General features: G+C 41.7%; 1 protein-coding gene across 6 annotated transcripts in view; it reads right to left on the reverse strand.

Moving 5' to 3' along the window:
* Positions 1 to 21,730, reverse strand: part of LOC132986720 (phospholipid-transporting ATPase IH-like) — a 50,583-nt gene extending 28,853 nt beyond the window's left edge. For 2 of the 6 annotated variants that reach the window (XM_061053318.1, XM_061053317.1), the window contains exons 1-6: positions 21,230 to 21,723; positions 6,686 to 6,808; positions 6,252 to 6,341; positions 4,165 to 4,245; positions 3,368 to 3,475; positions 556 to 684 (exon numbers count right to left, since the gene is read on the reverse strand). In XM_061053318.1, the coding sequence (XP_060909301.1) occupies positions 556 to 684; positions 3,368 to 3,475; positions 4,165 to 4,245; positions 6,252 to 6,341; positions 6,686 to 6,808; positions 21,230 to 21,268 (570 nt within the window). In that variant the 5' untranslated portion in view covers positions 21,269 to 21,723. Of the gene's footprint in view, positions 1 to 555; positions 685 to 3,367; positions 3,476 to 4,164; positions 4,246 to 6,251; positions 6,342 to 6,685; positions 6,809 to 21,229 lie in introns of all 6 variants that reach the window. The other 4 variants (XM_061053314.1, XM_061053315.1, XM_061053313.1 and 1 more) reach the window with 4 other exon arrangements.
* Between the last annotated feature and the right edge of the window lie 1,293 nt (positions 21,731 to 23,023).

Raw genomic sequence — 23,023 nt, forward strand, 5'->3', positions numbered from 1 at the left:
AAAAAGTGGAAGAATTTCAAACAATGTATCAATAAAGTTAGATGCTAAATCAAAAAAAATAATCAACAGATGAATAAATAATGAAAACAATCCTGTAACTGTAGCTCAGCATCAATCGATAAAGAGTTAATTATTTTGCTATTAAATGAACTGACTTGTTATTTTCAGTTTTTTAATCCTATGAATAACTTATTTATAACTAGTTAAAATCTGCTTCAAACAAAGGCATAAAGACATACAAAGTGAATATCGCTTGTTGAGCTTTCTTCACTCTTAAACGGAGTGAATTAGAAACAGGACACTGAAGCCTGTTGTCAAGGGGACAACTACAAATTCTAGTTGTGTTAAGAAAATCAGATGAACCCAGCGTAGTTCAGAAATAAAGGACTGGACATTTCAGTGTTGGTATATTTGCTACAAAAAAAAAAAAGTTTATTAAAAACTTTAAATGAAGCCTTTAAAGACGTCCGGAGTCATAACTCCTTCCTGTTGAAGTTTAAATGGATTTAAAGTTCAGAAATATATCCAATGACAGTCGTGCACTCTTCTCGGCACCTTGTGACTCGACTCCCCGTCCAGGCTGGCAGTGGTGACGTAGCAGGTCCCGTCATGGCGGCTGGACGAGAGCAGGATGAGGTCGCAGGGGAAAGTCTCGTCCTCCCTCACGATGACGACGTCCCCCACCTGACGGAGACAGACACACACCACCCTTTAATAATAAATGAGCTCTGTTATTTTGACGAGAGGTTGTATGTAAACACGGAGAGTACCAGACAAAGAAACAGACCTGCGGGGGGAAATCGTCTGCTCACCCTTTTACCATTCCTCTTCTTTTCTTTTTTTTTTTTTTTTTTTTTTGTCAAAGGATTGAGAAGTTGCGTAACGGATTATTCTAGCGGAGCAGCTTAAGCTCTGATAAATCCCGTCTCCACGGTGACCGTACACATGACACAGGGCTCTCTGATTTTGCATGATTAATATACTCATCATTATTCCTGCTCCCAATTCACGACTCTTAATCCTTTTGTGTTTGATCTACGGCTGTGAGAAACCTTGGTACAAAAAAAAAAGACAGACGGAGAAGGAAAGAGACAGAAGGTACCACGAGAGAGACAGGTGGAGAGACAGTGACAAAAGAAATAGAGGGAGAGATTTTGTGCATTTTTGATGTTGAAAAAAAATGCAACACTACCAATAACACTCAGTAAAAATAAACCGCTATTGCAACAAAAAACATATTACTGTATACTCTAGGCAGCTGATCCCACTCAAGTCTCTGCACACTTGACAGGAGTAGCAGCTGCAGCAGAAATTAAATGTACCTGCACCCTGTTATATACCCTCCGACACAATGGTGAAACTAGCCTGAAATAGCCTGTATCTACTATCTTTACATCTACATAGGAGCTGCTGAGCTCAGCACGTCTCCTTTCATTCACGCTGGGGTGATATGAGATTTCTGCAGAGTAATGTGTTGGCACAGTGAAGCTGGCTCATGTGATCCCTACGTCTGCTGCCAGGAAAAGGACGACTAATAAAAGCAAGACAATATTAATGGTGGTCTTATTGAACTTGCAGCCATTGAAAATACTTCACTGTGTTGATCAGTCTGGGAAATGTATGACCCGTCCATTAAAGCTACTATGAGGACATTCTTGGCTGGTTATGAAACAGACTGAAGTGAATACTGATGTGTCTTCATGAGCCACAAAATCAAATGGGACCATCACACACACACACAAGATTAACTGTTTCTTTATAGTTATTTTCTGACCACGTTTTCAAACTGCTGCCAAAACAGCAATTTGTGTCCCACAGCAAAGATTCTGGATGAGTTTGTGCACTCGACTGTTAAATAATGCAGGATTTCCTTGACAAAAATCAGAAAAGAGATAAGAGGTTTCTTATAAGGATAAGGGGACGCCCAAAATTGACAGGAATCCAAAGTTCATCACAGGAGCTTTAAAGGTGTCGTGCTATTCTTTAAACTCATAGCTTTTTAAAGAAGTTTTAAGACTTACATAGTGTATCTTGATAATTATTTAATAGACTGCCAGCAATTTTCACTTTTAATTGGTTGGTATTTTGTGCACTACAGCTCGTTGTCTTTGAGTCCCACATCCTTATTTTGATTCCACCTACCAATCACTGCCATGCCGTTATGAAACTTAAAAATGTAACACAACAAATGCAATACTTCCAAGTGTCTGGCAAAAACTAAGGTGCCAGGATGTTTAAAAAGTGTATTCAACCATTAAAGGTAACATATTATACTCGTTTTCAACAAGTTTAAATAAGTCTCAAAGGCTCCCAAAAACATGTTTCTCGCCAAAAATCCGCTCTGATCCTGTATTTGATCATGCCTATAAACCCCTCTATTTCAGCCCTGCTCAGAACAGGCTGTTTCTGTGTCTGTACCTTTAAATGCAAATAAACTGCGTCTGACCACGCCCCCTCTCTGTAAGGGCTTGGGAGGCTTGGGCTTTTGCGCTCCATGCCCTAATGGTTTCGATGAGAAGGCAGACTCAGAGGGCAGAACAAACACCTAGCTGTGGGAGTGTCACCCACCTGGGGGAGGGGGTCACTGCTCTTTGTGATGTCACAAGGGGATAATCTCCAAACAGACTGTTTGAACACACATTTTCTGAAAAGTGGAGCAGGCAAAAGATGGAGAGGATGGACTTCTCTTACAATTGGGGGGCTTGTTGAGTCAAGGGACACATACAGGTGTTTGAAAACATGGTAAAGTGTATTTTGAATAATATTTGACCTTTATAAAAATTGCATTTTCAATAGCTGATGATCAAGATGACGAAATGTCCAATCAACATGAATTTCTATAAAATAGAGAATTCATCATTAACAATAGACACTACTATATAGACAAGATGCCCATATCATTTATATTATTGCCAAAACAACACATGACTCCCATAAATAGTAATCATAGATGAGATTTGATATGTCTAATGGATGACGAGGCATTTCCAAGAATGACACTGAGCCACCCTGGCAAACAATTATCTGCTGATGCATCAGAAAGTCACGAGATAACATCAAGGCATGACGACGGGAGTTACTGAACTTTTGAAATACATCCGTCCTGTTCATTTTCAGAAGGGGACTCAAGCAGGGTGCTCCAGGGGACACTGTCACTGTTCCTCTACTACAGTTTCAGGGCAATTAATTGGTTGGAAAGTCAAAAGAGAGAGAGAGAGAGAGAGAGAGAGCAAGACAGGAAGCCAAAAAAAAAAAGTTAGAGAGGAGGGGCTGCAGAAGACAGGAAAGGGGGGGGGGGAATTGAGCTATGCAGCAGCTCGCTTTTGTGGCCTCAGGTGCTGTGCTGCTCTAATGAGGCCATTCTTACCCGTAGCTTGTGACTCTGCGTCCTCGCCACCTTCCCCTGCTGCACCACGTCCACCGGACACTCGTTTATAGAACAGTCAGCCTTGTGCCTGAGCCAGTCCTCATAGCCCTGAGAGAGAGACGCACACAAAAAAATAGGGGATAGAGAACAAGACTTTGAGTTGGGGGGGGGGGGGGGGGGGGGGGGTTGTTGAAACAAAGAGAGAGCCAATGTGTTTGTTGGCAGCAGGAAACAAAGGGTATAGATTATTGCGCAGAGAGAATCGGGGGCCAGAGCAGAGTGCGAGATCAGAGGGGGTGGGGGGTGGGGGGGGAGGAGAGAGGTGAAAGTCATACTCGGTAATTAATTAGCATTGTGCTCCCCGAGCTTAGTGACCTGTTTCCTGGATTTCTAGCCAACATGTCATGTTTTAGATTTATGTCCCGGTAACGCTCTGGCTTCCTTAGCTAGAGCAGCTCCATCTATCACTGATAGTACCCCATCCCTCTGTAGCTGGACGTAGCAGAGGGGGGATTGCATCTCCCAGGGGCCTGGGATCCTCAGCTAGAGTGATTAACAGAGGAGACCATTCATTATCATATTTCTCACATCACCAGACATATTCAATGGCATGTCCTTTTCGCCGAGAGTGGAATGTGTATATACAGATGAACAGAGCGGCCCCGATAGTAGAGAGAGAGAGTGTGTAATTGAGGCCCGGGAGTGTGTGTGTGTGTGTGTGTGTGTGTGTGTGTGTGTGAAGGGGAGCAATCATTTCCTGGAAACGCGAGCGCATGTTTATGTGTGGTGCAGCTTACCTGTTTTATGGCGGTGACGGTGATAACAAAGAAGAGAGGCAGGCCGCTGGTGACGGGGCTGGTGGGGGTGTCGATGATGAGCTGCGAAGTGGGGAGGAAGATGCAGGAGGGGGTGAGGATGAAGGGAGGATGAGAGAAGGGGGGGGGGGAGGAGAGGAAGCCGATAAATGTAACGCTGAGTAAGGAAGTGCAGCAGGGAGAAGATTCTGTAATAAGGAAACAAGCTGCAATCTAGCAGAGTTCAAGTATCCATGTAATTGAATCTTGTTTGATTTCCTCTATCTGCATTAACAGAAGAGACTCTGTGAGAGTACACAAATGTACAGTTAGAGCTTTGCAGCTTTCTTAAAATGAGCTGACTTTGCTGTTGCATCAAATCAAACTGAACCTTTACACTGCTTGTGAAGTGAGATGAGGTTTAGTTTTTGCGTCTTTTAATGCCTTTTCTCCGCTTTTCCTCTTTTTATTGCAAAGTAAACTGGACACCATCAAATTAAATAGACTCATGTGCAGGGATTAAACTGATTTCACTTAGTCCTCTAAAGCAGAGGTTCCCAAACTTTTCATCCCGCGACCCCCAAAATAACGAGGACCGGGGACCCCTTCTGTCCCTGGAAGTGGTTAAAGCATAACGGTGCACACAGCAGCACGCACTAATGGGCCTATCCGAACACTGACATTAGAACAACAATAAAAAAATACAGCAGCCTTAAACTAATTGAACAACAGTTTTGTATGTAATTTCACAATAATAGGTAAAATATGTAATTTCAAGTCATTTCCAGTTTGCATTTGTTTTCGCAAGGCAACCCGCGACCCCCCTCCCAGTGTCTCGCGACCCCCCAGGGGGTCCCGACCCCCACTTTGAGAACCACTGCTCTAAAGCAGTGGTTCTCAAAGTGGTTACTTGCTTCAGGACCCCACTACCAACTCCTTCACAGAAAGAATTGAGAGCCAAATTTCTGCAAATTTTTCAACCAATCAGATTAATTTCATGAAAAACATGTTGCAGAACCAAAGAAATGGAATAAAACACACATGTTTTAAAAAGCACTTTTTGACACCATTTTTTTCCCAGGCGTACAATCGCGACCCATTTTTGGGTCCCGACCCACCAGTTGAGAACCACTGCTCGAGAGTCGCCAGAGCTGTGCACCGAGCAATGGTCTGCTCTTTATGACAACTGTTATGTCTCTTCATTAGTCAGGCCAATCAGAATCAAGTATTTAACTGTGTAACAAATATTCTTAAAGCAGTTTATTTGTAGTTGTTAGAAGTTATAAGAACATTTTAAGTCTTAAGAGAACAACATCCCTCCTGTCTGCCATGCCTTCTTCTTCCCACTCAGCAGGTGCAGTATTTCACACACAACCGATAAAACCACACGGCACACAGACACGCAGGCCGTGGCCGCAGGAAGTGACACACTCTGGTCAACTTGGGGCCAGTGAAGATATTGTTGTGTCCTCTTCTTCCCTCCTCGTCTGTGATGAATTTGTCCTTGCGTGATTACTCAACGTTTGGGTGCACTGTAAGTGGCTCAAGGAAAAAGTTGTGTCTCTTTGACTTTGATTCGGACGGACGGACACTGAGCAGTCCACCACTCATCGTTTCAACATAACATGAGATAATCTGATGTCGGCAAATTAAAATGATGTTGGAAATCCTCGTCAAGATAACTTAAGAGTCAGGGGAAGGGTTCTACTGTTAATATTTGATCATTATTATAATCATACGTTTCTAATTCTTGTTTTTGTCGGTGTGTGTGTTTAAGTGTGGGTGAATGGTGAGGAGTGTGTTGCGTTTATTGATGAATATTTTAATTATGTTGTTGTTGAAATCATGTTGACTCCAGCTTACATCAGCTCTTCTTTAATTGGCTCGTGCTCAAATTGCCTTTTTTTTTTTTTTTTTTTTTTTACACACCCAGAGAGGTTTAGGATGTTTTTTTGTTGCTGTTTTGAACAAATGGAAAGCTTGGAGGGTATTTCTTTAAGGTTTCAGATTACAAATGTATCAAAGAGAGGTGGAAAAGTTAACACTGCTTATTGTTTTATTAAAAAAAAAAAAAAAAAAAAAAAACTCACCTGGACCAGAAATATGACCAGGAAGTAGAAGTTTGCTATTCTTCTGAACTGCTCGAATAGATTCTTGGGCACAAAGTTCCAGAAGGTGTACTGTGAGAAAAAGAGACAGCAGCATTACTATCACACACACACACACACACACACACACACTTAACACACACACTTAACACACAGACACACACAGACACACACACACACAGAAGGAGAAGGAGAAGGGGAAACAAAGGCGTATCATCCTCCAGCCCCTCTGGCAGGAGAACTGGTGACGCACTGCTTTGAAGAACACAAGGAAAAGTAAAAATGTGTCATCCTTGAAAAACATGTTCACAAAAGAGATTACATGGTTGTCTCAATACGAAACAAAAAGAAGAGCGGCGTGATGACAAACAATGCCTCGGCACTGACTCGCACACAGGGGCCGTGGAATCGCTCACCTTGGAGGAGACGATGCGGTTGTCGGGGTAACGCTGAGGGATGTAGGCCTCGGCTCCCGGCGGGGGTTCTTTATGCCCGATGTACACCGTCCGGCTGTCCACCCAGATCTCCTCCCCCACACACTGACAAAGAGCGAGAGAGAGAGAGATTTATGGGGAGATATAAATAGCAATACAGGTAGGGAGAGAAACGGGGTTAATTCACACGGTTCAGTCTCAAGAGCTTTTTACCATTAGGCGTACATCATCAGATCTAAAACGATCCAACATTACACTGAGTCATCCACACTCACTTCCACCTTCAAATCACAACACACATCTCTTTACACCCTGACTGTTAGTGACCGCACAATCAAAACATGAACTGTACAAGATGTCTTTTTTTTGTACCGCAGGCCATCTGATGTATGCAATTTTCTTTTTGTAGAGAAATGTACAGGACAGGAAATCGAGGAGAGAGACGGTGGGGAACGATGCGACGGAAAGGAGCCACAGGTCGGACTTGAACCAAGGACGCCCGCTTGAAGGACTACAGCCTGTGTACGTGCGGCGCGACCTAACCACTAGGCCAGGGGTGTCCAAAGTGTTTGCGGCCATTGAGGGGATTTTTTTTTTCTTTATATGTGATTTTTCACACTTAAATATAATATAAATCAAGTATATCCTCTGAAAATAACTCTGTGAGTCATGACTGTCTACAATGGGTGTAACACCCGAGTCCCACTGTCTGTGATGTTTTCAGAGTTTTCAGAGTCCTATCTTCAGTTTGTTTACATCGCCCGGACGGCCGGCTGACTCCTCCCCTCGAGTATAAAAGTTGTTTAATTGAGGGACTAGAGAAAAGAAGAATAACATACTGTACTCACTGCTTAACTGTGTTTCTAGATCACGCTCATTTCAGGTAAATTTACATGCAGTGTGAAGATACGAGCATAATAAAGATCGCTAGCATTAGCATGCTAACACAACAATGCAGCGCGAGTTGTTTTGGTTTCATGCTGGTGCTCAAGGGCGACATCTACTGGATCAAAAAATCGCATATAAAGCCTTTAACTAGCAAGTATTAAGTAAAATACACACACTAAGATCCAAACTATACTCAAAAAACTATACAGGATGCTGCAAGTTTAAGTTAACGTTACAGGTTATGAGATAAAGTGACAGATCTGCAACAAATATAAAAATAAGCATCTAGCAAGTCATATGACATGAGTGACAGTTAATTCAGTGTAGTGTGTATGAAATGATTCAGGGAGTCAATGATGGGTGAGAGTGGTGATAAGAGTCCCGGGTACGTTAGTGTGACACTGTGGGGAACGTCAGTGTTCAAATGAAGTGCAATATTAAACAAAAGAGCAGATTGGCTTTTAGTCAGTTGTTACACAGTTACTGTGTTTGCATCATGTCCCGCTTGAACCCAAAATAAATCCAAACAGCAGTAACATCTTCATCACTAAACTGGCACTGATTCAGCTGAGGGTAGCTGAAAGCTGGCTCAGCTTCAAAGTGGTTTATTATTGACATGAAAGCATCGCAGTTATACCTCGGCCTCCGTCCAACAGGTAACATGTACGCATGCTGAGCGAGTAAGAGCTCACTCACATAACATAAATGTATCTTATTGTGATCAAATAAAACTCTTGAACAGCATGAACTTACACTTATCTTAAAGCAAGAAGTAGTTGTTTTTTTTATTTATCAAGCAGAGATGTTGAGAATTCAAGTTTCCGTTCAGTAAGAGGATGATCTGCTGCGTTTCTCTTTCATACCAAAATAACTTGAATATATTTATAGGCTTTATATGCGATTTTTTTGATCCAGCAGGTGTCGCCCTTGAGCACCAGCATGAAACCAAAACAACTCGCGCTGCATTGTTGTGTTAGCATGCTAATGCTAGCGATCTTTATTATGCTCGTATCTTCACACTGCATGTAAATTTACCTGAAATGAGCGTGATCTAGAAACACAGTTAAGCAGTGAGTACAGTATGTTATTCTTCTTTTCTCTAGTCCCTCAATTAAAAAACTTTTATACACGAGGGGAGGAGTCAGCCGACCGTCCAGGCGATGTAAACAAACTGAAGATAGGACTCTGAAAACTCTGAAAACATCACAGACAGTGGGACTCGGGTGTTACACCCATTGTAGACAGTCATGACTCACAGAGTTATTTTCAGAGGATATACTTGATTTATATTATATTTAAGAGTGGAAAATCACATATAAAGACTTTAAAAGAAAAATTGCAAATGGACGGGAGATTTGGTGCCTCGTGTACAAAGGCTACTGTCTTTGTAGCACTTGGTTTGCAAGTTTGACTTTAACTGGTTCTGTTGCTATTTGGTGCATGTGTGTACCCCCCCCCCCCCCCCCCCCCCTCTCTCCCCCCCCCACAGTCTCTTTTCAGCTGTCCTCTCAGTAAACAAATATCTTGGATGAATTATAAATATGTTGTCATAGCTGTCCTGAATTAAACACAAAAACTGAAAATGAAACTTCAGAAACATTCTTTGATAAACCAGCTCAGAGTTCAGACTGAAGGATGAGTGTGTGTGTGTGTGTGTGTGTGTGTGTGTTTGTTGTCGTGTGTAGGTGGGATCAACTGAATCACACAAGTGTTTTTGTCATTTCTTCTGAACGTTATTCTTTAGTTTGACTCTAACAGTCCAATGTGACTTGATAAAAGACAGAGACAGAGTGTTTGAAAACCTGCATCACATCATCTCTGATCTATTATAGATCTAAGTGGCTCCCCGGGGGAACAACAGAGTGCATTCTGGGAGTTTAGGGGAGCACATATTTTCCCAAGGTGTCCTTCTTTACACAGTACTGTGGAAAGAAAGCTTTCCAAGGAAAACAGAGGAGACCGCTGCATTCAGCTGTTTGTTTCCATCTTCCTGCGTGGCTCCTACAGCTTCACTCTGAGTGGGTCAGTGTGAGCGTAGCCTTTTGGCAGAGCGGCCTGCCTGACACAGCTCAAACAGAAGTGTTGACCATTAGCAGAAAAGTTCTGGAACAAGCACTTCAGAGGAAGCAGCGCTCCACTGCTTAAAATGTCCTCAACTTTTTGGCAGAGGTGTCGCTGACCGCTGCCAGTGAACAAATCTTTTAATGTTCGCACGTCCCCCCTGTAACCTTGTAGATCTAAAACCAAAACGTTTTTTTAAGAAGTTCACTACAATAGACGTGCAGACTTTGTTTAAGTTTAGAATAAAGATAAAGGTGAGGCAGAGGGGAGTGTAACTCTTCCTAGTGACATCTGAAATACAATTTAAAAGATGTTTAAGCTCGCAGCAAAAATCTCAGCGTCACAGATCTAAACTTATCCACAGTGATCAACAGGCGCTTGGCAGTGGGATAAAAATAGAAGTTGAGCCAACAGTGGTAGCCGACTTGAGACCCCTCCAAAACATAAGGGGGGGTGGGGGGGGTACAGTGAAACGGAAAGAGGGAGATGGAAAGTTTACGTGTACTGTAAAAAGAGTGGCAGAGAGAAGAGAGCAAGGAGGAGCAGGACACGAGAGGGGTACAAAAGAAAAGAAATGACAGAATTCATCTTTAAGAACAATTAAAATAAAACACTGGTGGAGAGCAAAAGGTATTAAGGACAAAAAGGGGTTTGGACTCACTCTATGATCAAAACTTACAAGCTGTAGTTGCTGACATCATAGTCCAGATGAGTTACATTGGGGGGGGGGGGGGGGGTTTGGGTCAAGAGAATGTAATTGTCCAAACCAAAAACATATAAACTATGAACACACACAATCTGTCACAGCGAGTGTGAAGTTCACTGTCCTCAAACCAAAACTTCACCTGCAGGAAAACAGCACCGTAGGACCCGTTTCTAAAACATGGTTTAACAATATCTGGTAGCTCGTTAAAATGATCCAACTGGTATAAATCTAGCGGTTGTCATTTAGTTTCTTTGTGCTCATACGATACAGTACGTAGTGGTACATCAGCAGTTCTTGATGGGTAAGCAACACTTTACATCTCCTCAGATTAAATTATAAGAATGTTTCCTCTGATTAAAGGAGTTCGACGAGTCATTTACATAGTAAGCCTTGGAACATGTTTGATCATATTAAGATTTTTTATTTTTCTCAGAGTCCACTGCACAGCTCCTACATTGCACCTTCTGTACATTTTGTTTTTTATTTTTTATATTTTACATTTTACATTTTTAAATTCTATTGTATATATTGTAATATCTTCTTATTCTGTATTATTTAAGTTGCTGCTAGTTCTGCTTCATTTCCTTGTTAATTGTTTAGCACCAATACACCAAGTCAAATTCCTTGTATGTGAAAAATTTACTTGGCAATAAACCCAGATTCTGATTCTGATAATGCAGCAAACAAAGTGCTCTTCTGAAAGTTTGATAGAGAAAAGAGTGGCAGCATATCAACAACAAATAAACCTCACTCGGTTATCTCTGTTCAAAGAACAGTGATCTGATGTGGGGCTGCAAAATGAAGAACGTATGAGGAGGAATATCTCTTTTGTCTGGCTCTGAATCATCTGAATGATTAGACTGAGGGAAACAAACAGTGACATCAGGATGTTTAATGAGGATACCAGTTGATTACAAGAGAGTGAAATCATGTATGACTGTCAAGCATCATTGTTTTGTCCCACAAGTTTTATGTAATGTGATTTTGCTACACTTATTCAATTGGGATTTTAATGGATATCTTAAAGTCCCAGGAAGTAATCATTGTCATCACAGCTTCATCTTTGGTTCTGTTAATCTCTTAATTTTTGTATAAAATATCCAACATGACAGAAGATCAGATATGTTCTGAAGGCATTTTTAATGTTGTTTCTGCTCTCAATTATTGGTGGGAAAACAGGGAACTGCTGAACTGTTGTTAGCTTTGACTCACGTTACACTCTCTTTCAGCACGGCTCTGTTGTGCAGATTGTGATTTCATACTGGTGCATTGACTGCCTGGCATACACGCACACACCTGCCGCAGAGACCGGACTACTACTGTAAAGAGGTCCCTGAAAATCTTGTATAGTCAAACAAAGCCACAGATATTTATCAATCCATCCATTATCTGGATGCTTTTTTACTGCTTTTCCTGTTCGGGGGGGGGGGGGGGGGGGGGGGGCTGGAGCCGATCCCAGCTGTCATTGGGCGAGAGGCGGGGTTACACCCTGGACTGTTCACCAGTCAATCACAGGGCGGAGACAACCAGCCACACTCATATTCACACCTACGCATGTCTTTGGATTATGGGAGGAAGCCGGAGTACCCCACACAGTGAGACTCCTGTCTGAAGGGGATTTTGAACCAGGAGCCGCGTTAACTACTGCACCACCACCGTGCAGCCCAAAGATTGTTCAGTTGAAGTTAATTATACAGATAAAAGCAGACAAGAAGGGGCGCTGGTGGCGCAGTGGTTAGAGGCTGTAGCCCTCCAAGCGGGCGGCCCAGGCTCAAATCTGGCCTGTGGCTCCTTACCTGCATGTCATTACCCTCTCTCTCTCTCTCCCTGATCTCTGACTCTATCCACTGTCCTATCTCTGCATTAAAGGCACAAAATGCCCAGAAATAAATCTTAAAAAAAAAAAAAAAAAAGGAGGTTTTAATGATACGTTTCCTGTCGATCCGGTTTTAAATATATCAATCAATAGTCATTAAAAATGGTTAAAAGCATATCACAGCTCTGTTAATACATCAGGTCAACATAGTTCCGCTCATACTTTCTTTCAAATATTTTCCTCCTTCATTTTCAATTTCTTTATTTCATCATTTGTCTCATTTGGATGCGCAATATAGTTTCTCCTCTTCCCCTGCCAGTGTGTGTGTGTGTGTGTGTGTGTGTGTGTGTGTGTGTGTGTGTGTGTGTGTGCGTGTGTGTGTGTGTGTGTGTGTGTGTGTGTGTGTGTGTGTGTGTGTGTGTGTGTGTCACACTCCCGACAGTGTGACTGAGAGAGAGGGATGGAGAGAGACACAGAGAGATTGCATTGTGGTTTGTAGTTATCTGATCATTAATCCTCACTGATCCGTATCAACCCCGGCCCACTGTTCCCTCTTCACTCCGCAGCACCATCAGACCAAAGTGGCTGGCTGGTTGGGTTGCTGGACGCCGAGACTTTGTCTTTATTAACGACACTAAAAACAGCCTCCGAGCACAGAGGCTGCTCTTACATCACCATCAGTCATTCATAATGACGAGATGGATTTGATAACCAGTGATGATCCCACCACTGAAACTTCTACTTTCATGTTCGTAGTTGACTCTCTGGACGGGGAGGAGGACTGTTTTGAACTCTTTAAACTCTGAGTTTACACCGAGGTAACGGGCTTCATAACACGGCTTTCTACTCTTGCACTTTGCAGGACAATGGACGTGGATATTTCCATTGTGGAAAAGCCCCCGACCCTGCACTCTAATAATCCAGCCTCACTGCACCCTTGATGTAGCTCCTTTTAAACCCCGGAGATGTAATAAAAGGCACACACCATTAACTGCTCTGATTAAATGGTCGTGGCCCACCCCCTCCCCCCACTGGCCCGCCACGCTGTGCCGCAGAAGCGCACAGCATGTTGAGCAGGTGCCGCTAATTAACTCACAGATCAAATTCGTCTGACTGCGCTCTTCCCTGATGATCATGTTAACAGTGCAGAGGATGTTGACACACACATATCACGATTACACAACACACGTGTAAGACAGAGTGTGTATTTGGAGTTTAACATTTAATGTTGTGTGAAAATATAAAATAATAATTGTAACAAATAGTGTTTTGTATTGCAAGTAGGGCTGTCACTAAAAGCAATTAATTAAACTATGAAATTCATGCATTAATATATTGAAATCAGGATTAATGGCATGCTATTTTGTCCCTTGATGTGCACCGTAGATAAGCCTCTGCAGTGTCTCCCTGTAGTCACGGGGTGCTTCTGAATTGCAAAGTGTTTACACAATCTACACTCCTGCACTTTAACTTATGCATCACTGATTGCACGGCTCTAGACAGCTCCCTATGTCAATACTGTTCATTTACATCTACCTCCAGCAAAGTATGTTGTATTTAACCTTTCATATTTAAGACTAGAATTAGTTAAATCCTGGTTGTATATATTCTCATTCTTAGTTTTTTAAAATATTTTTAGTGCTTATTTACTTTGTATTTAATATTATATTGTGTTTTTTGCTCATATTGTGTTTTTTGCTCATATTGTGTGTTCATTTAGTGTGGAAGTGGCGTCATTAGCCCGCCTCATGTTATTGACACTCCAACTCAGATGTGATTTGCACGATGGCTCAGTAAATGATACAAAACTTCACATTGCATGTAAACAATTCAACAACTTAACATCTGAAAGGCACGTTGCCCGAGCCAGTCGCATCCATATTTCATATTGCAGATCATAAACAACATTCTTGCTTAAATATGATTTACAGGCTCATTTATATTTCATTCATTACTTGTTTGCTTGCCACATAGACATCTACAAACTAATTTAAGAATTACCCGGTGAAACCAAGAAGTATGAGCTCAGTTTTACTAACCTAACAGAAAAAAAAAAAAAAAAGACTATAACACTGTAGCAGCCGAGAAAATCATTCCGGGGTTATTTTAAGGTAAGAACATTTAGTCCGTTCAATATTCTTATTAATAGGCGCTGCAGAATAGGATCAATGTTGAGCCAAGATAGAAGGAGCCTGGAGACCTTCATCAGCTGAAAGAGGGAAGAAGGCTACCTGTTCAGCATACACTCCGCCGCTACTTGTTTGCCTTCAATCGCCATAGCAACAAGTCTGCAAGCCACACTGCAAAGAACCAGGACCCGGCACACTGGCGTCATTATGTACAGACTCAAAACAGGTAGGATTTAATCATAAATGCAATATTATATGATAAGAGGGGATAGGATAGGACTGTATTCAAATTACAGTGAAGTGAAATATTACTATTCCAGGAAGTATTAACATCTTCTTGGTGTTTTTATTTGGTTTCAACTGATACTTCTTAGAATGTATTCTCTGTTGACAATCCTTCTATGTGAGAAAGAGTAAACCTCAAAAGCAGCAGTCGGGAAAATAGGAAGGTGGAGTGTACCTCACAGCCTTTTTTACAGTTACAGACATATTTTAAGGAAGTTGTTACACAGGTGCAGACTAAAAACACAAATTGAAGAAAAAAAGTGGTGACCCTCATCCTGCAAATTTTGTCTGAACAACAAAAGCCCGCCAGACACCCTGATGACGCAAACAAGTACACACCTGCAAACCAAACAAAGAGCACCAACTCTATATGGGAAGAGTCTTTAAAATGATAAAAAAAATGTGTGTTCTGTTGTCGCCCCAGCTTCCTCTCCCTCTTGACTCGCTTTGATCCAGCTGTTACATAAGTCTTTAATCCAGCTGTGCTACTTCTCTTTTTTCCCCTCCCTCTCATCGCTCTTTTCCTCCTGCCACCATAATCTGAATCCTAAAAAAAAGGAATAAACCCTCTTTCTCATTTTGTCTGCATTTAAAAAAAAAAAACGACAACATCCTAATACCGGCTCGGAGCGGTGCGTCTGAAACTTTTGTGTCCAGGGCACAGTGTGTGAGACTAAATCATTCTTACGAGCTACCATGCTGTTACATGGCTATTCCCTCTGATGTAAACACACAGGCCAGCTGGCAACGCTTTACCCCAAACACAAATCCTGTGTGGTTTTGTCACCTTAAGCCACTATCTCTCCACACAGACCCCCTATCTCCGAGGCCGGGGCGGTATAGACAGGAATAGACCGCCCGTAACTGTTTGTGACAGCTAATGTCGCTAAAGGTAATCTAGCAGGTTGCTTTCTGCCCTTTTCGACACCAGCTGGGCGACTCAAATAGCTGTAAAGTTGCTAGAAATGTTGTAAAGCCCCCCCGGACCTGCTGGCAATCCTTTTAGATGAAAGGGAGGCTTTTCTTTTTTTTTTTTTGACCTGCTGAGATTATGAGGGGTCTCATGCAAGAATAACAGCTTACATGTGTTCACAGGTAGGATGTAGAGCGAGGATAGACAGGGGCAGGCAGCGGGCAAATCTGTGATGTTTAAAAAATCTAAATAAATTTTAATATGTTGTGAAAGCAAAAACAGAAGTTTCAAAAGGGAATGTTTTCAAGCCCCTAGTTACAAGGCCTGCTGTAACTTTAAGATGACCCCCCCCCCCACTCCCACTCACATGCCAGCCTCCGTCTGATCCAGATCATGACCTCACACAGTCCTCACACTTTGCGCCACTCTGAGACAACACGCCATCCCTATTATTACCAGACGACAAAAAGGCCCACAAAAAGAGAAGAGGGAGTGGAGACGACCACACTCCGACCCATCAAACACACGCGATTACAGGACGTGTTCAAACTACAGGAGGTCATTCAGCAGATCTATTTCATTATTCGTAATATCTCTTTCCGGTCAGCTCCTGGCCCAGAGTCTGCTCAGAACAAAAGTGAACATGCAAACACGCCTGTTATACAATATATCTTCTTGCATTTAGGATAAGTGCTTCTCTTTTGCCTACTGAGGGGTAAAACGTTTTTTTAAGTGTTAGCTTATTACGCAATAAAGTGTGATGCATATAAACTTCACACTCTGCAGAACACCATGACACCTTACTTTTACACCAAAAAAAAGACAGTTTACTCTTAACGCACAGGCAAAATTCACCAGTTTACTTTTGAGGCCCAAAGGAGGTAAGGATGCCTCAGAAAAAAATCTATGAAAAAAAAGTGCTCAACTTTATACAGAGATATCTTTGAACGGGTAATAAAGTCTTAACAGTTTACACTCGCTTGAATAACAAGGAAGAAGTTGTAAAAACGGCAAAATCATTGAACTCAAATAGTGAACGAAAGTCTTGTTGGAACACAGTTGCCTCTTGAACGACTGCAAAATAATGTTTTTTAGGCTTTTTAGGATACCTTTGACCCGACTGCGTGCTTAAAAAAAATCATACAATTAAAATTTTGTTTGCATGTTTTTAAAAGAGCCAAAATAATGTCTTAATCAACCAATATGTTCCTCTCACATAAATATCTAAATCAGTGTTTTTTGTTCATTTATTGGAGGCTTTATGAAAACTATTTTTCTGAAGATATAATAAAGTAAATAATGCTTATGTTGATTATAGTGCTGTGTGTTAGTTGGTCCATGGAGCGTGTCTCGACTCAGATGTTTAAAAATACTCTCAGCACCGTCTGCAGCACATGTATCAAGGCATAAGGCTGGGCAGATGGTGATCCACTAGAATTGGTTAATAATGTATATGGATGCCATATATTCTTAGTAATACTTTTTTGGTTTAAGAAAACAGCCTTCTGAGTAAATTTATTTTCATACATCAATGATAAATCAACACACATTCCACTACAGTAGGTCTTTATTAGGACCCGACCGATACGGGATTTTTAGGGCCGATACTGATATCGATATTGGGGGGAGAAATATATCGGCCGATATCTTTCTTAGATCTGTTTCCTATCTGTAGTGATTGACAGATATGGATACACACATTTATTGTGTTGATCCCTCGAATGCAATTATCATTCACTTGTGGAAAGGATATATAAAATGAAGACAAGATGGTCACTCAACTGTAAAATAAGTGCGCATACCGGTACATGCTTCACCACTTGACACTCTGGAGAGTAATGATGCTTGTTGTAATCCATAAAGCACACCCTGCTGGTGAAGGAGAACTGCTAGTTTAATACAATGAAACTCATATGAAATGCTATTTAATTGGAGAATAAATCTGGTAATATCGGCGCCTATCAGAGATAAAATTAGCCGATACCGATAGTCACTGGATATGTTAATATCGGCCGATATTATCAGGCTCTTGTCTTTATTCATTCCAGTTTAAACATGTTTTATATCTGCCTCCAAATACTTTGTTGGTGTACTTTATTGCCCTAAAAAAATTGGTCTAGTATAATTTCCAAAATGTGCTTTACAGGTTAGACTCGATTTTTATTTCCTATTTTTCAATACCAAATATTGAATGTCTCTCTGTCTTCTTGACAGCAGTTGGATGGTGTAAACAAACTCCATGATTAACAGTGAAAACCTTAATGGAATTATGTCAATATCAAAAACCAAGCAAAACAGTGTTGACGTGGCCTTACGACCAAACTGACCACTAACATTCTTCATACAAAAATACATCAAGGACAAGGTCACACGGCCCATAATAAGGCAACAAGCTCTGAAATGAAAGGCTCATTAACTGCTCCGAGTGGCCACAATCTAAGATTATTCTTTCATGGCCGGGGAGCTTTACTTTAATATCCAAGAACAGCATATTTTTTTTCCCCCATGAAAGTATGGGAGGCGGGCGTGACCTTCGTTGAGACTTTACTGCCCTCTGTGTTCAGAGAAACGACCCGGGCGCCTTTGCTGATCACGCTAATAACCGTGCATGATGTAATGTTTGTTCTTCTATGTAGCCTCATTACAGTAGCAGCTGTTCGGAGTATATGGCGGGTTAATAAGGCAATACACAAGTAATAGAGGGCCACATATACATCAAACATCCCCCTGCTTCTGAATCAATATCGGGATAATTGAATCAATGATTAATCCCTCGTCTGCTTCATGATGTTACAGGGTGACGGCGGGGTGAAAAATGAGGGGCGTGTTCAATGACCCTTGCTCTCCGACCCTCACTCGTGGATCTGATTTCCCCTGATGGAGCATCCGTCAAGCTCGCTACACACTGTCACTCGCCTGCTACAAAAACACACATGAAAATAGACACAACAGCATGGACACACACACGCTCCCAAACTGATAGTTACCGCCACAGCACCTGAGCCGGGTTTAAGTTCAGGTGAAAGGGTTGCAGACTGTATACAGCGGATGTCACAACGCGCCAGAGGTGCCCAGTCTGATGACCATCACCAGACCTGTCACAGTTGGTTCCCACTAGACACTTTTTCCCCTCTAATTCAGCCGCCCATTGACCAGCTGCTTCCTGCTCTGGCGGATAAGCAGAGGCTATCCTGATGATGGCAGCGGCTGTTCAGACCAGACCCACCAAGTGATACAGTTACAGCCCAACATCATCTTCTCTTCTCAAGTAGGTGTTTGCTGCTAACAGGAAGATCCCTGATCACAGTTAGTGATCAGGCCGTGCAGGACTCAGTCTTTAAGTGATGTGGTGATGGCTTCAAACAAAATCAATTAGGTAAGCCATTGCTGAGCGGGTTTAACACGCTGTCAAAATAAAAACAAAAGGCAGCCGCGGATCCAAAGTCGACTTATAAGAAAACTTTTCAGCAAAAAACTCAACTTCACAAAATAAAATAAACAAATCAGATCACGTATATATCCTAAGCGGCCCTTTGCACTCCAAAAACCTGTTCCGCTTCCCCACTCTCACTCTCACCCCAGGCGTCCTCAATCAACTTAAATTACACTGCCGATACGCCACGGCTCCGCCCCCAAAGAGGGAGACATAACGCACAAATACCCCCAAATCAATTAACAAAAGGTAAAACCAAAATAAGCCAGAATAAACAATAATATAAACAAATAATTCTAAATTCATTAATGTTTGGCTCTTTTCTATTTTTTAACTGTAAATAATTCATATGGTCATTTGGCCACAACAGATGTTTTACTTAAAGGTCCCATATTCTGCTTTTTCTGGTTTTATATGCTCTTTAGTGTGTTTTCCAAGTGTCCTGTGCATGTTTAGGCACATCTATGTGCAAATATTCAAAGTCCGTGGAAACACGGCTTCTCCTACCTCCTCCTGTTAGCTGTAGCATTAGCCACATGTAACGCTCGGTTCTAGCCCCCCTCGATAAAAATTTGTCAGTCCGACGTCATTGTCAGTGTGAGATCACTGATCAAAGTCCATTGGCTCGTTGTGGCAAGACCAGCAGCTCATGTTGAAATTTCAGAGACGCGTGCTGAGCAACTGACCAATAACGACAGAGCGGATCGGCAGGCCAATCAGAGCAGACTTGGCCCACGTTGGGTCTAACAGTGTGGGCTCAACAGAGCGTAGCTGACGGACTCAGAGCGTAGAGGGAGCAAGGAGGAGCAGTACATGAAAACAGACACTTTTTTCGGACTTTAGCTATTGTGAACGTACAAAAGTAGGAACATAGATTAAATATACGAACCCCAAAAAGGGCAGAATATGACCTCTTTAAACCTGCTAAACTTCTCTCACTCTATAAAGCTGGACGCGTCACAATAAAATACACAAACGACAACAAGCACTGCAGAGTGAGTCCCTGCGAGGCCTCTAGTCTTGATTGGGATTTATTCCCTCTGCAGACCAGGAAAAACCGCAGCCCATGAAGATAGTTTAGTATGCATGCTTATATCACAAAGCACTTAGAAAGCACTTATCTACAGATATTCACTTCATCTGTCACCATATTGGTGATATCTTCTGTCTGAAGTTTGTACCTGTATCCGCTCTAAATATCCAACATCGGTCAGGCAGTACTTTTTTTAAGGCTCCAATTTGCTGGGCGATATGGACCAAAACTCATATCTCGATATTTTTTCGCTGAATGGCGATACTCGACATATATCGATATGTCTTTTATTAACAGTGAGTCGCACAAGTTCAACATGTTCATGAAAATAGACGACCTGTTTGTGAAGTTAATTAATTTTCTGCATAACAAAATAAACACAGTTGTGTGTTTTGTTATCCATTTAGTTTGTTGAGTTTGGCTCAGAGAGAGAGAGAGAGAGAGAGAGCGACAGTGAGATGAGCTCTACAGAAGACGCGTATAACATTATTTTAATGCAACATAAACTATATGGATATTAACGATATTGTCTTACCTTTTATCTTGATTGAAAATATATCGATATATCTTAAAAACTTGATATATCGCCCAGCCCTAGGTCCAATGTAACAACAATGTTTAATGTCTTTCTGACTTAATTGACAGTTGGACAGCCATGGGAATAAGAGGGCTTTTACTCTAGTTAAACCTGCACAACATTGCTAAAAGAATGTTTAAGTTCACAAACTCGTGCTGCAGAATGAGTTCCTGCAAGGCCAGTTTCTGTTTCTGTTTGGGATTTATCTCCCCCCCCCCCCCCCTGCAGACCATGCAGGGCAATACTGCAAGCCATGAGGAGATAGTTTAGTATGCATGCTTGTAGTAGCTCACTATGAAAGCAACAGAACTGGGCCAGCCAAGTTCATTCCTATTCCACGCATTCACCAGCCATCACAGCATCTGTAGCTACTGGCACATTCCCCATTCAGTCCCACAAAAACAACATTGTAAAAAAAAAAAAAAAAGCCCACCGTGGACGGCCTGCCAAAGCAGCTCGAGTGCAATGTTTATCATCAGAGAGGTGTTTGATTAGTCACGCTTTTGAATGCAATTTGTGCAACAACAACAAAATATGCAACACATAATCTAGTGAAGATGGAGTGGCAACATGATAGAAATAAAACAGGTAGAATGCATGATATCTTTGCAGCACATGCAGGTCACAGAGCTACACTTGTGTGACAGTGTTGACAGGCGAGGTGAGGGGGGGGGGGGGGCCTTACGTATCTGCTGATGATTCTCCGGAGCAGGCTGAAATCCATCTTTTTCAGACGGCTTCACTGTGCAGCAGAGACGTTCAGCTCTCCGTGGATCTTCGTCGCCCGCTACCTAATGTGGATCTTTCTACCGGAATCCATCGTCCTCCACCTCCACTCCCACCGCCCGCCGCCCGCCGCCGCCGTGTCCGTGAAAAGCGAGGAGCAGCAGCGGTCTCTCTCAGTCGGCCGGTCTGATTTTCATGGCATCCCTGCGAAGAGCCATGCAAAGCGAACCACCGAGCAGGATACAACACCAGACGCAAAAAAAACCTCCAAATGCCTCCTGTTCGGTGTTTCAGGTAGCTCCTCGAGTTGTTGGGAGTGTTTTATTTATTGTTGCAGTTGCAGCAGCAGCAGCAGCAGCAGCAGGGGGGGGACGGTCCTTTCATGGAGGTTGTCTGTGTGTCCCGCTCTGTGATAACAGTGTGATGTAGCGGTAACGTCCACAGAGCGCTCAGCCAGCCGTCAGATGACTACTCCGCGCATGCGCACTGAGCCTCATTCTCATTTTTGTGCTGGAGTATCTAAATACTGCACTGAAAGAAATATCACCACACCACCTTCTCATACACAAGCCCCTGAGTTAAGAGACAGAAAATCAATAACCGGAAATGGCAGACCACATGTTATATATATTTATCATTTATAGTTATTTGGACACTTGTAGTCATTTTATTTTGAATATCTACTGTCAGATGTGGTAGAAGTATTCCAATGATTTACTACCTAATAGAAGTAAAGTATGATAGTGTAAAATATGAGAAAAGTAGTGCATTAAAAGGTATAAAGGTACTGACAGCCATAAGGAAAGCTACTGAGAAATAATGCTGAAACCTCTAAACTTTATTACACTGTAGCTAGAACACAGTTTAATATGCATGCTTGTTTTAAAGATTAATAAAAGTTTTCTGCACTGTACAGCTATTTTAAAATGCAGTATCCCAACATAAAGTAAGTAAAATAAAATAGCTGTCAAATTAAAATATTGGCCTACTTTAACTTAAGCTGGAATCCCATGCAATATAATTTTATCAGCAAGAATGATTATATTTGTAACAGCTATGTCTTTATGGCTAATTATTTACTTACTAGAAATAACACATGGTCATATTTTTTATGTAACGGTTATATATGTAGTTACATATTCTCCTAAAGGACAAACATGTTTAAACCAGTTAATTGACTTAGATATAGTGCCAAATGTTTGAAAGTGCTCACTCTTTAATGTCATTCTCAAAGCTTATTATTGGTATGTTTATATTAGGCTATGCACAGTTCCTGTAAGACTTCACTGTATATAATAATAACCCACTGTGAGTATATATAGGCAGAGACATTTCACATGCCCTGAATACCAGCCACGTATTTCCACAACATTGACGACATGTAACCACACTCAGCAGTGAGTCTGCAGTAACTTTGTTGTTCTGTTATTTGGTTCACAACCAGGTTATTAAGAGCTTTTATTCATGGTTGTGACATTATTATCTAATGTTTTATGAATCAGTTACAACCCACTGAGAACAACTGTGGTTTAGAGGTTATGGCTGGTGTTATAATCTGATTCTATATGGGTCATTCATTCTATAATAACGATAAGATAAGCGGTCAATAAGAACTTTTCATAATTAAATCTGCAGTTGTAAAAGTTGATAACGGAATAATAATTTGATTTCGGTTAAGTTTATTTCAGACCCCTTGTGCTCAAATTGTGTAACATGTTCAATATCTTCAACCAGTCCAGAATTTACCATGACC

Source organism: Labrus mixtus, chromosome 13 (genome assembly GCF_963584025.1).
Source record: "Labrus mixtus chromosome 13, fLabMix1.1, whole genome shotgun sequence".
NCBI lineage: Eukaryota > Metazoa > Chordata > Actinopteri > Labriformes > Labridae > Labrus > Labrus mixtus.